At 38.3% G+C, this 13862-nt stretch overlaps 1 protein-coding gene across 5 annotated transcripts in view; it reads left to right on the forward strand.

Annotated features, from left to right (window-relative positions):
• Positions 1-1175: 1175 nt before the first annotated feature.
• RBMS2 (RNA binding motif single stranded interacting protein 2) overlaps positions 1176-13862 on the forward strand; it is a 39032-nt gene continuing 26345 nt past the window's right edge. For 2 of the 5 annotated variants that reach the window (XM_054579919.1, XM_054579922.1), the window contains exons 1-3: positions 1177-1487; positions 1616-1683; positions 2677-2764. In XM_054579919.1, the coding sequence (XP_054435894.1) occupies positions 2699-2764 (66 nt within the window). In that variant the 5' untranslated portion in view covers positions 1177-1487; positions 1616-1683; positions 2677-2698. Of the gene's footprint in view, positions 1488-1615; positions 1684-2676; positions 2765-13862 lie in introns of all 5 variants that reach the window. The other 3 variants (XM_054579920.1, XM_054579921.1, XM_054579923.1) reach the window with 3 other exon arrangements.

Genomic DNA, 13862 nt, shown 5'->3' on the forward strand with positions numbered 1-13862 from the left:
TCACCCAGTCCCCAGCCCCCCTCCCCTCTGACTCATGTAATCTTTTGAATGTAACTAAGATACTAGTTTTTGGAAATGGTCACTTCGGATCCCCAGATCTGGGTTACACAGTGCCCAGGGGGGTACACACTGGAAGAGAGTAATTAATCATAATGGAGCTAACATCTATGGAGTGTTTACCAAGTGCGAGGCGCCTGTCTGTGCATTCCCTTACTTCATTTCACTACAATTTTAGGAAGTAGATACTATTTATTTACTCTGTTTTATAGATGAGAAAGGTAAGGTTCAGACATGTGATGTAGTTATCCTAGCCTCACTCAGCTTGTGAGTGACAGACTAAATCAGAATTTAGATTTGATTCCAAATGCTGATAAAGTGGGTATTATCACCATTTTTGCAAATGAGTAGATTAGAGATGTTAATTAACTTGGCCTAAAGTTACACAAACGGTGACTAACAGTGGTGTGTGGATTTGAACTCATGTCTACTTCTCTCTAAAACTTACGGTTTTCACTATTTTCAATTCTTTTTTAAAAAATGTAATACTTGTATTAATTTTAAGTGATGAGAGAGAGAGAGAGAGAGAGAGAGAGAAGTCAATTTGTTGTTCCACTTATTTATTCATTCATTGGCTGCTTCTTGTATGTGCCCAGACCTGGGATCAAACCCAAAACCTTGGTGTTTCAGGACTATACTCTAACCAGCTGAGCTACCTTGCCAACGCCTAACTGTTTTCAATTCTAAGATATCATTGAGCGTTAAGAAATGCAGTAGGAGACCATAACACATTGAGACTATTAGAATTTTTAAAATCAAGTTGACTTCCATTATAAATCCCACAATAAATCAGGCCTTAAAAGTTAAGGTTTTTGTACCACATCATTAGGCTAAAGGAGAAAACATTAACTAAAGGCCTAAATAGCAAGGATAACTTTGTATACAGTGAATGAGAATCTCTGAGGCTAGAAAATGGACTTTAAAAAAATATGGTGTCACTGAGAGATGCCTATACTATTTACTGCATTGGCTGCTGTGCTTCCAATCTCTGCTGCAATTCCCACACTGTGGCTGTTCCCACCCTTCCTGTGTCCCCTGAGCTGAGCAGGCACTTCCTGTCCTATTGGAAATGAAAGTTATCGAGATTGGGGGTGCGGTTTGTGTGTATTTACTCTGCAGAATGTTAGTACTGTCTGTCCTGTTATCATAGCAAAAAGTGACAGGAAAACTAGAACAGAGATTGGGACTTCATTTAAGGGAGGGTTTGCGTTTACTGGTTATTGCGGCAAAGCAGAGAGGGTTAATCTATGCCTTAACAGAGCACCTGTGATGGCAGCAAGGTGGGCGTAAGGCATTTGAGGGCTTTCATTCTACACCCCTGTTCCACTTGGACTGGCAGGAGTTACTGGGTATCATTCTTAAATGTCTGGTATCCTACAAGTTTCTTTTCTTGTTAGGACTTCTGCAGGACATTCCTTTGAACCTTAGAGGTGAGTCTTGCTGCAACTCTAAAGTTAGTTTTTTCACTCTAGGTTTATGTTCTTTTTCAAGAACTTTGTCTTTTTAGTCTGTATGAAGCATATGCTTTTTAAGTAGTTACTTTTTTTTTTTTTTACAGCTCAGAGACAACTGGAAGGAAACATCTCAACTCTGTGAACCTCAGTTTGGGCATAAATTCCAGGTTTGGTGAGTAACTCTAGTTGTTTCAGCTTCATGGATCTTAAAGATTAGGAAATAGTGGGATAAAGGATCAAAAAAGACAGTTGGAACCCAGTTTGAACCTTGAAGACAATTATATCCCAGGAAATCCAAGGGGAAAAAAGAAACCACTAGGTGCCAAGGTTTATGATATAGTTTAGTTTGATAATTCCTTCTGAAATTAGAAGTCTTACCTGGAGGAACCAGAAAAGCAGTGAGAGGCATCAGCCCATTAGCATGACCCAAGAGGAACATAACTGTCCAAGGACCTGAAACTAGTTATTTCTCATAGTCCGTTTTGCTGTCTCTGTTCTTTGGTAAGCTCTCCTGTTTGTTTTTCCTTCACATACTAAGATCACTGTAAATATAAATTGTGAGTGGGGTGGGGGCTGGGAGAGTCCTCAGCTCAGCTCACATGTTCTTTGTATGATTTTCTTCACATGTTTTCCACAGTAGTGTGCCCCCGTGGCCCCTTTAAAATCAAGCTGGGAATCTTCTTATGGCTGATATTTAAAGGAAAATAATTCTCCTTGTCTTTTCATGAGAATCAGACCTTTTTCCTAGAAGAAAGGGCTGGAATGGAAAGGAGTAGATCTAAGAACTTTTTTTTTGTTTTGTTTTAACCACTAAGCTTGTGAAAAATTTAAAAAAATAACATCTTGGGCATTAGGACCCAGTGGTAGTGCCTCATTCAGACTCCGGGTTAACTTCTCTCAGTGACGTCAACAAGCGGCCCTAGCTCATTCTTTACCCACCCCCCCTCATTTCTTTCCCTCTTGCTCCTTTTCTCCCCCTTCTCCTCCCCCTCTCTTCACCCTCTCCCTCCCTCCCTCCCCCTCCTTCCTTCCCTCCCTCTCTCTCCCTCTCTCCTTCTCCCTCTCCCCCTCTCCCTCTCTCTCCCTCTCCCTCTCTCTCCTTCTCCCTCACTCTCTCTCCCTCTCTCTCTTCCCCCTCCCTGCCCCTCTCCCTCTCCTCTCTCAGCTCCCTAATATTAAAGAGAAAAATGCTGCTATCGGTGACTTCCAGACCTGGGATTTCGACTTTTGGCTATAACAAGAACAACAAAAAGGTAGGGAAAAGTGTTTTTTTGGAATTCAGCTACTTCCTTTTCTGGGAATCGGGGAGTGCTCTTGGCTTTAACATTCTCCTTAAGACAGGAAAAGGATTCCTTTCTCATCCCAGTACCTCTCCCTTTTCCACCACTTTCTGGTATCTTTTCTCACCTGGTTCTGAAGTTCCAGGAATTTTACAGTCTTTGAGGACTGGGGAAAGCAGAGGAATTAAAAACAAATCAAGCTTGCAAGTTTGTATCTTTGAGAAATAAAGTTAGTTTGACTTCCTGCTGATACACCCAATCTCCACAGGGATAATATGTCATCTCAGACCCTGGCCCCCAGCCTACCCCCTCCAATGTTATTTTATCTTTTTGATTAAGTGTTTCCACTCTTCCCCACCCCACCTTCCTTCCTACCCGTTCCACCAGCATTATCGGGCAGCAGAAATACCGCCAGTGAAATCACAACAGCTTCATCAAGAACTGGGTATACTCTTCTAGACCAGACAGAGACCCTACCTAACTCAACGCTGAAGAAAAAGATTCTTAAGACATACTGTAGGATTAAGGAAGAAAGGTCTGTGATTCTTTGGGTTTTGCTGCTGAGCTGGTACTTTGAGATCTGTAGATAGCCAGTTTCAGCAGGGATCCGTGGAGTCTTTCGGATTAACCTGAGGCTGCCAAAGAGTTGTGCCATGCTTGGGCACGTGAGCAGGCTAGAGAGAGGTGGACATCATGCCCACATTTGCGGGGAATATTCTCGGCAGTTTCTTGGCATTTCAGGGCACAAAGTGCTGGATTAGGAGGAACTTTGCATTGTAACAGAAAGACCCTATACCCTCTCTCAGTGTTGTAGCTGTTCTTTGAAGAAAAAAGATACCCTGGGCATTTAGGGATCTTTTGATCACCTGATGGAGTATTTGAGGGTAGGGAAGAATTCCTGCTGTTTTCTCATATAACTAAAGAGACTATTACAAGCTAATTGATTGATTGATTTGAGAGAGAGGAAGGGGGAGAGAGAGACAGAGAGAGACAGACATGAATTTGTTGTTCCACTTACTTACGCATTCATTGGTTGATTCTGATATGTGCCTGACTGGGGGTCAAACTGCAACCTTGATGCACCCTGATGCATCTCTAATTAAATGAACTATCTGGCCAGGGCTGTTACAGGTAGACTTTAACAGCATGTGTGTGTGATCAAGGCAATGGGTAAATGTTTAGACCCAAAATGCTTAGTGTTAGTCTATGGGTATTAGTTTGTATGGTATTCTTTTTGTTTATAGCCTTAAAAAATATGGACCCATTATTGGTTTTCATAATATATACACACACACATATATGGATTTATGAATTTGATAGAGGGATATTTCATCTATATTCTTTTCAAATCTTATATAGTACTATATGAAAGTTTCCTTCTTAATTTTTCCCCTCCAAGTCTCTCTGGTTACCCAGACCCAGTAAAATAAAGTAAGATGAGTTACAGGAATTTGGTTTTTTCCTATTAGGGGTTTCACGTATTTGATGCTATCTAAAACCTTCTCTTTTCTTAGCTCTCTACTCCCTTCTCCTCTTGTAGTGTGTGTGTGTGTGTGTGTGTGTGTGTGTGTGTGTGTGTGTTTGAAATTAACCGTCTTCTAAACTAGGATAGTATAGGGGACAAAGAGGTATGATTATGGATTTGGGTTTAAATCTTATATCTCTTCTTGACAACTTGTAAGGTTTGAGAAACAATTCAGGAAACATTGGTGGGGAATGAGGGGTAGCTGCATATTCACATACTAATTTATTTGTCAAGAATTCTTTGGGTTCTTATAGGTCAATATTATGATCACATCACTTTGGGGGTATATATATGACTCCTTGTGTGTATATGTAGGCTTGTGAATATTTAATATATTTAAACTAAAGCATTACTACATTGCTCTTTGTTTTTGTGCTGAGATATAGGGCTTAATGTGTTTATTTCTCTTTTTCAGAGTGTTTTGGATGGATTTGCTCATGTAACTTGTGCATACTTATACCCAAGGTTTAATTTTTTAAATCAGTTTTATTAGTTTTTTATTTTTATTTTTTTAATTAATTTATTTTTAGAGAAAGGGGAAGAGAGGGAGAAAGAGAGGGAAAGAAACATCAATCCTTTGCCTCTCACATGCCCCCAACTGGACCTGGCCCACAAGCGAGGCCTGTGCCTTGACTAGGAATGGAACCTGCAACCTCTTTGTTTGCAGGCCTGAGCTCAATCCACTGACCAGTACCAGTCAGGGTTAGTTTTTAGTAGTAAATGTAAGACATGCCCATTTAAAAAAACAAAAGCAAAAACGCTTAAACATAAAGAGGGATAAAAATTAAAAATCAGGTCTTCCCTTTCTGTCCGGAAGTTTATTACCCAAACCTCCCCGCTCAAGGGAAATAACTCAGCAATTTGATGTAGGTATCCCACCAGATTTTTTCTATGACAAGGTAAAGTTATAATTTTGATATTGGACTATTTACCATTTCTATTAACTCAGTTTCTCAAGTAGAATATGTCTGTAGTAAAGTTTTTGGACCTGTTGAAACATTAAAAAAACAGAAAGAACAATCAAACTCTAAACTTCTGAAAAAATACAAATTATAAATTTCTGTTTTAAATAAAAACACACAGAGACCAATGGAACAGAATTGAGAACCTGGAAATAAACCCACACATATATGGGCAACTAATTTATGATAAAGGAGCCAAGAACAAACAATGGAGAAAGGAAAAATCTCTTCAATAAATGGAGTTGGGAAAACTGGACAGCCACATGCAAAAGAATAAAACTAGATCACTGTCTTATCACACACACAAATTAATTCAAAATGGATTAAAGACTTGAATATAAGACCTGAAAGAATAAAATACATAGAGGAAAGCGTAGATACTAAGCTTCTGGACATTGGTCACAGTGGTGTTTTTGGAATTTGACTCCAAAGACAGGAAACAAAAGCAAAAATAAATGAACGGGACTCCATCAAACTAAAAAGCTTCTGCACAAGCAGAGGAAACCATCAAACCAAAAAGGCAATCAGCCAAATGGGAGAAGATATTTGCAAATGATACTTCCAATAAGAGGTTAATACCAAAATATATAAAAGAACTCATATAAACCAGCAACAACAAAAAACAAATAATCCAATAAAAAGCAGGCAAAGAATGTGAATAGATATTTTTCAAAGGAAAGCATATGAAAAGGCGTTCAACACCACTAATTATTAGGGAAATGCAAATCAAGACAACAAATATATAATGCCTAATAAAGGCAGATTCTTTCTCAGGATGTAAAGTTCAATACCCATTCCTTTCTCTGGAATTAAAATAGTCACAGAAGGGGGACATTGTGGATTTCAACGGGAGATTTTGTTAAATAATGTGGTACATTTTAAAAAAAACATCTGTTTTAATGCCCTTCAACTACTCCTGGTTCATTAAAAAAAAAAAAAGGACTGCAGTAAAAAGTCTATGTTCTAGGGTCTCGACACTATTTCTTCAACATTTGAAAGCATTGCTTCAGTCGAGAGATTTGAATGTAGGTGAGATGGAAAGAGGAAATGTTTGGGACTAAAGGAATTTCAGACTTGTAAAGGGCCTAACCACGCCTTCCCTGACATCATCTTCCTGGCATGTGTTATTATAATTTAACTCCTCCGAGCATCAACAAGCATTTCCTTTGGGGAAAAAAGAAAAGGGACTGAGATAATTTGGAATAATTTGGCCTTCCCCAGTCTATTTTACATAAATTTCTCTTTTTTTCTCTTCATCTTATACTGAAAACCAGTGAAGGGTGGGAGGCAATGATGAGAGAAGACTGACTGGTGGGTTTTGCCAAATCTTTACTCTTTTAGAAGCTTGAGTTACTTGAAAATTTCAGAAGTGTTTACTCAGGAGAAAAGAAAGTGAGAAGCAATACTATAATTGTTTATAGTTCTAACGGTGAGAATTTTTGGTGTTTACTACATTTTCACTGAGTTCCCATCAAATTAAATTTAGTAAACTGTGGACTAAAAACTTGTAGTTTTAACATCTCTTGACTGTGGCCAGCTATTAGTTCTGTTATCAGTAATAAAATTACCTTCATTGGTTAAAGTTTAGTGGTAATGTCTTCCCATTGATCACTCCTCTCCTTTTTTAGCACTACTACACTAATTTATGTTCTCATTACAGCTTTACTTTGATAATAAACATACAGCAGTGATCTCCTCGCCACCTATTTCTCTGCCCCTACCGCTTGCCCCCAGGTAATTTTTTACCTGCTGCCAGAACAATCTGCCAACATTCCAGTAGTTTAGTGCTGAGCATTTCTTGTATAAACACTTTTAATGGCTGTATATTACCTGCTAAATGAAGTTCAAATCCTTAGCCCAGCACCCACTATTTAGTCAGCCTTTCCTTATCGCTCCCACCTCCACCTGTCCTACAAAAACGAGTATCAACTAGGTGTTTCTTAACCAGAAAAGATTTATTTAGGAAAAGAAAGGATTGCAACCCACTATGTGCAGACATGGCAATCTGCATTTTCCTGTGTGCCAAGATGGAGAGGTACTTATAGGGGGGAAAAAGGAAGTTAATGGGAGGGGCAATCACAACCAAAGAACGTCATTTAAGCATAGAGTCCTTCCGGTGGGGTTCTCTGGTTGCCGTGGAATCCAAGCTCTCCTCTCACAGCCCCAACCCCTTCCACAGAAACCTCCCGACCCATCAGGTTCACTGAAGTCTCAGTCACAATCTTTATCGCTCCCCCGATCCCGTTACCCTGGCTCTGCTTTAGCCAGTTGTGTGACCTGTAGTTCTCTGGACATACCTTTTGATTGTTGGTTTACATTTTTTATTCCGTAAGAAAATACACTGTAAAACAGACAAATATAGACAAGAAATGGGACAGGGAAAATAAAGATTAGAATAAGAGGCCAGTTGGAAATAAATACAAATATGCAAATCGTTGTTTTATCCTGAAAGATGGAGACTGAAGAATAGTCATTGATTTTGTCAGTGTAGAGGTGGTTGGAGACTTTGACAATTTCAGAGTGAGGAGCAAAAGCGAGATTGGAGTGGATTGGGTGAAACAAGTAAGGAAGTATACATGCGTGGTGTGTATAGACCAGTCTTTTAAGAACTTTGATTAAGATGGAGAGCAGAACTGAATTAAAAAGATGGGCTAAAGATCTGCATAGATATTCCTCCAAAGAAGATATAAATAGCCATGAAAAGATGCTCAGCCTCATTAGCCATTGAAGAAATAAATGTAAATCAAAACCACAATGAGAGAGTCACTTCACACTCACTAGGCTGGATATAATCAAAGAGAGAGGGAATAATGTAAATAATTGGACCCTTCTTACACTGCTGGTGGGAATGTAAAATGGTATGGCTTCTTAGGAAAACAGTTTGGTATTTTCTTAAAAGATTAAATACACTCTTACATATATGCCTAAGAGAAATTAAAATATATGTTTACACATAAAACCTGTACACCTCTTTTCATGGCAGCATTGTTTATGATAGCCCAGAAATGGAGACAGCTCAAATGTTCCTCAACTGATAAATGGAGAAGTAAAATATTGCATATACCTGTACAAAGGAATTTGGAATTTATTCAACAATAACAAGGAATGGAGTACAGATACAGTGTACAAATCTGACGTACCTTGAAAACATACTAGTGAAAGAAGCCAGTCACAAGAAACCACATATTTTATACTTCCATTTACGTGAAACATTCAGAAGAGGCAAATCCACGGAGATAGAAGGCAGATTAGTGGTTGCCTAGGTCTTCGTGGAGGGGAGTGGTTGGGGGAAAATAAGAAGTGACTGGTAACAGGTATCAGGTTTCTTTTTAGGATAATGAAATGTTCTAAAATTGATTGTAGTAATGGTTGCACAACTCTGTGATCTAAGTACCATTTAATTTCTAGTTTAAATGGGTTAATTACATGGTATATAAATTATATATCAAAATTATTTTTAAAAAGATGAGGAGCAGAGAAATGAGGTAAAGCTGGCAAAGGATGGGGATGGTGTTAAGAGAACTTTCTTAAAGATTGGAGATATGGGAGTCAACATGTAAAAAGAATCATGAGGAGTTACATTTATTTTCCAAATATATATGTTTATGTTCCTATCCCTCCCACCCTCTGATCCTTTTGTCCTTGTGCCTTAAGTATTCAGCCTCTGATCCTTTTGTTGTTCCTTCCTTTTGGTTTGGCGTTTCTGTTCATTTGTTCACTCCACCCACATTCATTAAACTGCTCCAGCATGTTAGGCCTTGGGGCTGGGCATGATTGTGGCCCTTTAAGAACTCACAGTCAGAATGGTCTTTCAAAACCCTACATATCTCTTTAAGTTCAGCTGAAATGTTACCTTTTCTGTAAAGCTTCTCCAAAATCTCCACCTCCTGGTCCCCTTTTTTTCTGAGCCTCCATAATATTTCGTACTTCATATAAGGTGTTCATATAATTTTGCATTGTATAGGAGTCATTCAGGTGATTTATCTTCATTACCAGAGTATAAACTCAGTAAAGGTTATTCAGTTTATTATCCTCCAAAACGCCTGATACAGCATCTTCAGTCTATGTAGTATTTACTTTAAAAATACAAGGTCCAACACAAATAATGCCCCCTTTTTATTACAAAATCTAAGCATGTAATTCTGTAACAACAGTAGCACACTCAGGCACATCATATGATGTTTTAGGTGAAATGTTCAAATTAAAACTATACATTATTACACCCATATTATTACCCTACCAAATGCACTCAAGCAGACATTACTTCTGCTGGACCCTGTATATCCTAATAAATGTAATTCAGCTAATGCTAGGCATTAAATGAAAGTTAAGCAAAGGAAGACAGTACAAATTGTGAAATATGGAGTTAGGTAGAGCTAAGTTTAAATGTGGCCTAAGGGCCTGGCTTGTATGGCTCTGTCACAGCATCATCCCGTAAACTGAAAAGTCGTGGGTTTGATTCCTAGTTATGGCACATGCTTGGGTTGCAAGTTCGGTCCGGTTGGGGCATGTGCAAGGGTGTATTCGAGGGGCAACAGATCAATGTTTTTCTCTCTTTCTTTCCCTCCCTTCAAAAACAAGTGGCTTTTTTCACTCACTAGCTGTGTGACCTAAGGTCCAAGAGTCTTAGACTCTCTGACTTTGAGTTCTTCATCTTAAAGTACTAACATACTTTTTGGGGTTATTTTGAGGATCAGTAATATATATATACTTATAATCACATATCAGCATGTAAATAGACATTTCTTTTTTTGAAAAAAGATTTTATTTATTTATTTATTTTTAGAGAGGGGGAAGGGAGAGAGAAAGAGAGGGAGAGAAACAACAGTGTGTGGTTGCCACTTGCACACCCCCTACTGGGGACCTGGCCCACAACCCAGGTACATGCCCTGGGAATCGAACCAGTGACCCTTTGGTTTACAGGCTGGCACTCAATCCACTGAGCTACACCAGCCAGGGCTAAACTTATTTCTTTTATCAAAAAAACCCCCAAAAACCCAAACCAAAAAGCATCCTTTTTCTTGATGCCACTTCTTCCTGCTTTGGCCTCATTTCTCTTCTTCCCTTTACAATAAAATATTTTGAGAGAGTTACTTATTCAAGAATGTATATATTTGCTGTCTCCAATTTATTTCCTTTTATTATGTTTTATTTTATTATTTTTACTTTTTTACTGTATTATTTGATAATACAAAGATTACATGTACTGTATTTTACTACATTTTGTTGTGCATTATACACAGGATTATTATATCCATGGTATGTAATTATTATACCCATGTATAATACGCATCCTTATTTTCCCCTCAAAAATTTGGGCAAAGAAGTACACATTATACATGGCAAAATATGGTAACTATAAAGCATAATAATAAGAGGAAGATCTGTAAATCCACATTCTAACTCAAGAACTAGAATCATTGCCTATAAATTGCATATAATTATAAATTCTTCCCCACTCCACCTCCTATCTCTCCTCTAAAGGTAACCACTCTCCTAAGTTTTATATTTATCATTCTATTGCTTTTTAAAAAATCCTCACCTGAGGATATGTTTATTGATTTTAGAGAGAGAGGAAGGGAGAAACATCAATTGTTTGTCTCCCGTACTGGCTTCGACCAGGGAGTGAACATATGACCTAGGTATGTGCCTTGACCAGGGATTAAACTTGCAACCTTTTGGTGTATGGGATGGTGCTCCAACCCACTGAGACTCCTGGCCAGAGCTGTCATTCTGTTGCTTTTAAAAAACAATTTAAAATCATGCTTAATTTGCTTGTTTACATTGTTCTAATACTGTAGAACTATAATTATTATAATTAATATTATCAGATGAGAAATTTTACAAAGAAAAAGAATAAGGTATATAGAGAGAATAATCACATTGTTAGTGAATGGCATAGCTGGGATATGAACCCACATAGTCTGGCTCCTAATCTGTCCTCTCAACCTCTACCATATTGCCTTATTGTGATACATAGTCTTCTGTTTTTTTGCTCAGTATTACATTTTCATGATTCATTTATGTTGTCTATAGCTGTGGTTTATTAATTTTTCAATGCCATATAATATTTTATTTTGTGAGTATGTCAAAATTTATCCATTCTCCTACCAATGAGCTTTTAGGTTGTTTCCAGGTTTGTTTGTTTGTTTTTGCTATTTCTAACATTGTTGCTCTAAACATTCTCTTATAAGTGGTACATTTATATCTAGGTTTATATTGGGTTTATATCTAGGAGTGGGGTTGCTGGATTATAAGCTATGTGAATATTCATTCATCTTTAAGAGGGAATGCTAAATTGCTTTCTAGGTGTACCAAACTAGTTTCTGTCAACAGTGTATACATTTTACCGTGGATTCACATCCTCTACTTGTTGATAATGTCAGACCTCTCTCATTCTCTCTTAAATCCAATCTAATTAGACTTTTACCCCACCATTCTACCACAATTGCTCTTATGGTCTGCAATGACTTTCATATTCTTTAATGGTCAGTTCTTAATCCTCATCTTACTAACCCATTATCAGCGTTTGACGCAGTTGATAATGTGTCTTGATTTCGTTTACAGAACACCATATTCTCCTGTTCCTCTAGTATCCATGGCCTCTGTTCTTCAGGCTCCTTTCCTCATAGTTTTCCTGATCTCTACATCTTGTAGACTCAGCCTTTGATTTTTTCTGTCTACACTCCTCCCTTCATAATTTTATTCAGTCTCATAGCTTTAAATATCACCCATATGATGACAAGTTTCAAATTATATTTCCAACCTGCACTGCCCTCTTGCTTTCCAGACTCATATGTTTAATATCACATTTGACATCTCCATTTAGACATTTATTAGATGTTTCAAATTTAACATGTTTAAAACAGAGCTCCTGTCTGCTTTCTGCCTTCTGGCCCTGGCAAAGCTGCCCTTCACACTGTCTTTTTCATCTCAGGAAAGGGTACTTCATTCTTCCAGGTACTCAGGTCAAAAACCTTGACTTATCCTTGGCTCTTTTCTCTTAAAGCCCCATATCTAATAGCATAATACTAGCACCTATTTTATTGGTACATAGTTAATGATCATTAAGGTTACTGCCCTGGAGGGTGTGGCTCAATGGATTGAGCACTGGCCTGTGAACTGAAGATTGCCAGTTCGATTCCCAGGCAGGGCACATGCCTGGGTTGCAAGCCTGGTCCCCAGTTTGGGGCATGCAAGAGGCAACTGATCGATGTACCTCTCATGCATAGATGATTCTCTCCCACTCTTTCTCTTTCCCTTCCCCTATCTCTAAAAATAGATAAATAAAATCTTAAAAAACAAAACAAAACGAAACTGAAGGTTACCAATTATAACTAAAATCACCCATGGAAGAAACAACTCCATTTTTTAAATTTCAATTTGCATATAAACAAGCTTACAGTTTCTCTCATCTTAAAAAAATACATATATATATATACACACACACATATACACACATGCCCTTGCTGGCATGACTGAGTAGATTGAGTGCTGGCCTGTGAACTGAAAGGTCACTGGTTCAATTCCCAGTCAGGGCACATGTCTGGGTTGCAGGCCAGGTCCCCAGCTGGGGGGCATGTGAGAGGCAACTGATATCTCTCCTGCACATAGATGTTTCTCTCCCACTCTTTCTCCCTCTCTTCCCTTCTCTCTAAAATAAAGAAATAAAATCTTTAAAAAATAAAAAAAATACATATGGAAAAAACCTGCTTTGATCCTGTGTCTCCTGCCAGTTACTCCCCCTTTTTCTGGTACCTTTCATAACTAAACTTCTTTTTTTTTAAAGGTTTTATGCATTTACTTTTTAGAGAGAGGGGAAGGGAGGGAGAAAGAGAGGGAGAGAAACATCTGTGTGCAAGAGATACATGATCAGTTGCCTCCCACATGCCCCACCTGGGGGCCAGGCCCTGTAACCCAGGCATGCCACTGTGACTAGGAATCGAAGTGACAACCTTTTGGTTTGCAGGCTGGCACTCAATCCGCTTCTTCAGCCAGAGCTATAACCAAACTTCTTCAAAGAGTAGTCCCTATAGAGTCTCTACTTCTTTACCTCCCATTCTCTTTTTCTTAGTACCGTATTTGTTTTTTAATTGTGGTAAAATATGCATTACATAAAATTTACCTTTTTTTAACTTTTTAATTTAATTTATTGGGGTGATATTTGTTGATAAAATTACATAGGTTTCAGGTGTATATTGTATTGTGTGTTCACTATCCCAAGTCAAGTCTCCTTCCATCACTATTTATCCCCCCACACCCCCTTCTAGCTTCCCTTACCCCCCTTTTATTTGGTAATCACCATACTGTTGTATGTGTCTATGAGTTTGTTTCTTTTGAAATTTTAAAAAAGATTTTATTTATTTAATTTTAGAGAGGGGAAAGGGAGGGAGAAAGAGAGAAACATCAATGTGGGGGGAGATACATCAATCAGTTGCCTCTTGAATACCCCCAACCAGGGACCTGGCCTGCAACCCAGGCATGTGCCCTGACTGGGAATCGAACCAGTGACCTCTCAGTTCACAGGCCAGCACTCAATCCATTAAGCCATACCAGCTAGGGCTGTTTTGAAAAATTTTAATGT

This window comes from Pteronotus mesoamericanus, unplaced genomic scaffold (assembly GCF_021234165.1).
Source record: "Pteronotus mesoamericanus isolate MK-2021 breed Mesoamerican mustached bat unplaced genomic scaffold, CSHL_Meso_final contig_56, whole genome shotgun sequence".
In the NCBI taxonomy this organism is placed as follows: Eukaryota; Metazoa; Chordata; class Mammalia; order Chiroptera; family Mormoopidae; genus Pteronotus; species Pteronotus mesoamericanus.